General features: G+C 46.3%; 1 protein-coding gene across 9 annotated transcripts in view; it reads left to right on the forward strand.

The window, feature by feature from the left end:
- Positions 1–352: 352 nt before the first annotated feature.
- The window catches only part of ptprt (protein tyrosine phosphatase receptor type T), a 301,057-nt gene continuing 299,853 nt past the window's right edge, over positions 353–1,556 (forward strand). For all 9 annotated transcript variants that reach the window (XM_076744867.1, XM_076744795.1, XM_076744804.1 and 6 more), the window contains exon 1: positions 353–864. In XM_076744867.1, the coding sequence (XP_076600982.1) occupies positions 777–864 (88 nt within the window). In that variant the 5' untranslated portion in view covers positions 353–776. The remainder of the gene's footprint in view (positions 865–1,556) is intronic.

Genomic DNA, 1,556 nt, shown 5'->3' on the forward strand with positions numbered 1-1,556 from the left:
AGCATTAAACTTTCCTTTGCAAGATGTTGGGAGGAACATTTGTTTCATCTAGAATGTGAGACGGTACATCTTTTGTTTAATTCAATAACTTCTTTGACATAATAAGCAAAGAAAATAAACATCCTTCTCTCTTGTCAAATGCAATTCAAGCTGAAGCTATGATACATAGCATTCGTTCATTTTCCTGAAATTGTCCAATTATTCATTTGCGTGAGTCGTCTTCAAATCTCACACCCCTCTCGGTGATGATTTAGGACTATTCCCTGCTGTTACAATTCGATTTCCATTCTGCTGCAACTTGATCTTATTTTGAAACTCACGATCGGAAGTTGTACGCGCCGTTCATGCGCCCGTCTTTACGCGGGCGTCTGGCACCCGGTGTGGTGCGCACTGCTCTCCATTCCTCTCCAAGTCAACGTCAGTCTGTCAGAGACCGTCTGAGCGCGCACACACGCACTGTGCCCCTCTCACACACTCTGTGGCATACACGCGGGCACTGACACACAGACGCACACGCACACACACACTCAGGCTCGCTCCGTCGGACCCGGGAGGAGAGGAAAGGAGAGAGCTCCTGTTTATCTGCCTCCAACTTCTCTCTTTGCTTCTACTCGCGCCGCTCTGTCTCTTCTTGTCCACCAATGCGAGGATTTTATTCCTGTTATCACTGTTATTATCGCTGCTGTCCCGAACTAAGGAAAACCAGTTTAAGGACCAGACGGGAGTATGTCAAATAATCCGCACGACTGAGCAAAAGAAGAAAAAGAAGAAGAGAAATGGATAAACGGAGTTATTCCCTCATTTTGCCTGCAGCTTTCCTCTACTTTGTACTTTTGGGATTTACTGATGGACAATTTTTTCCAGGTAAAGCGATTTGTTTGTTTAATTTGTGCTTTTTAAATGTCTCGCTCCTGTTTTCTGTGTTTTGGTGCGCTTTAATGATTTCTTTTGGGTCTGAATCGGCAGTAAATGCCACAGCGATGAGGTGGCGAATTTGGGAATATAAAATGGACATATACCTTGATCTGTGCGTATCAGTGATTTCGGGAGCGTCATGCAGCTACATGTGTGATATTTCTGGACTTTGTGAAGGCAAATCATGACTGAGGTCAGTTTTTAGCCCACTTTGAATCCGTGCGAGCGCGCAGAAATCTCGAAAATGTCTTGACAGGAAAGACCCCTTGTCTGTGGAAGTGATTTATGGATGGATTGCTGATAATGGTTGTAGTTTGACTCGTGATTACCGCTGGATTTCGCTCATACCATCATGTCTGAGTCTGTCGCACATGCAGTTCTGATGTGCGCTCCGGCGGTTTGGTGTGAAGTTTTGGACGTTTCATGGTGTTTTGCTCCGTGAAGCTCCGAGCGCGCGTGGATCGTACGCTGTTGAGTCAATAAGTGACCTGGATGTTGTGTTTTTATGTCGGTTACACTCGCTGTGTTTCGCGGTGAACTCGCTGGGTGTTTGGAAACGGGCCGTCCGGTGCGTCTTGGCTCCGCCTGAGCACAAAGCCGCGACCTGACTGTTAAAGCGTCCCCTGATTTATTTTACACAG

This window comes from Chaetodon auriga, chromosome 2 (assembly GCF_051107435.1).
Source record: "Chaetodon auriga isolate fChaAug3 chromosome 2, fChaAug3.hap1, whole genome shotgun sequence".
Lineage (NCBI taxonomy): Eukaryota > Metazoa > Chordata > Actinopteri > Chaetodontiformes > Chaetodontidae > Chaetodon > Chaetodon auriga.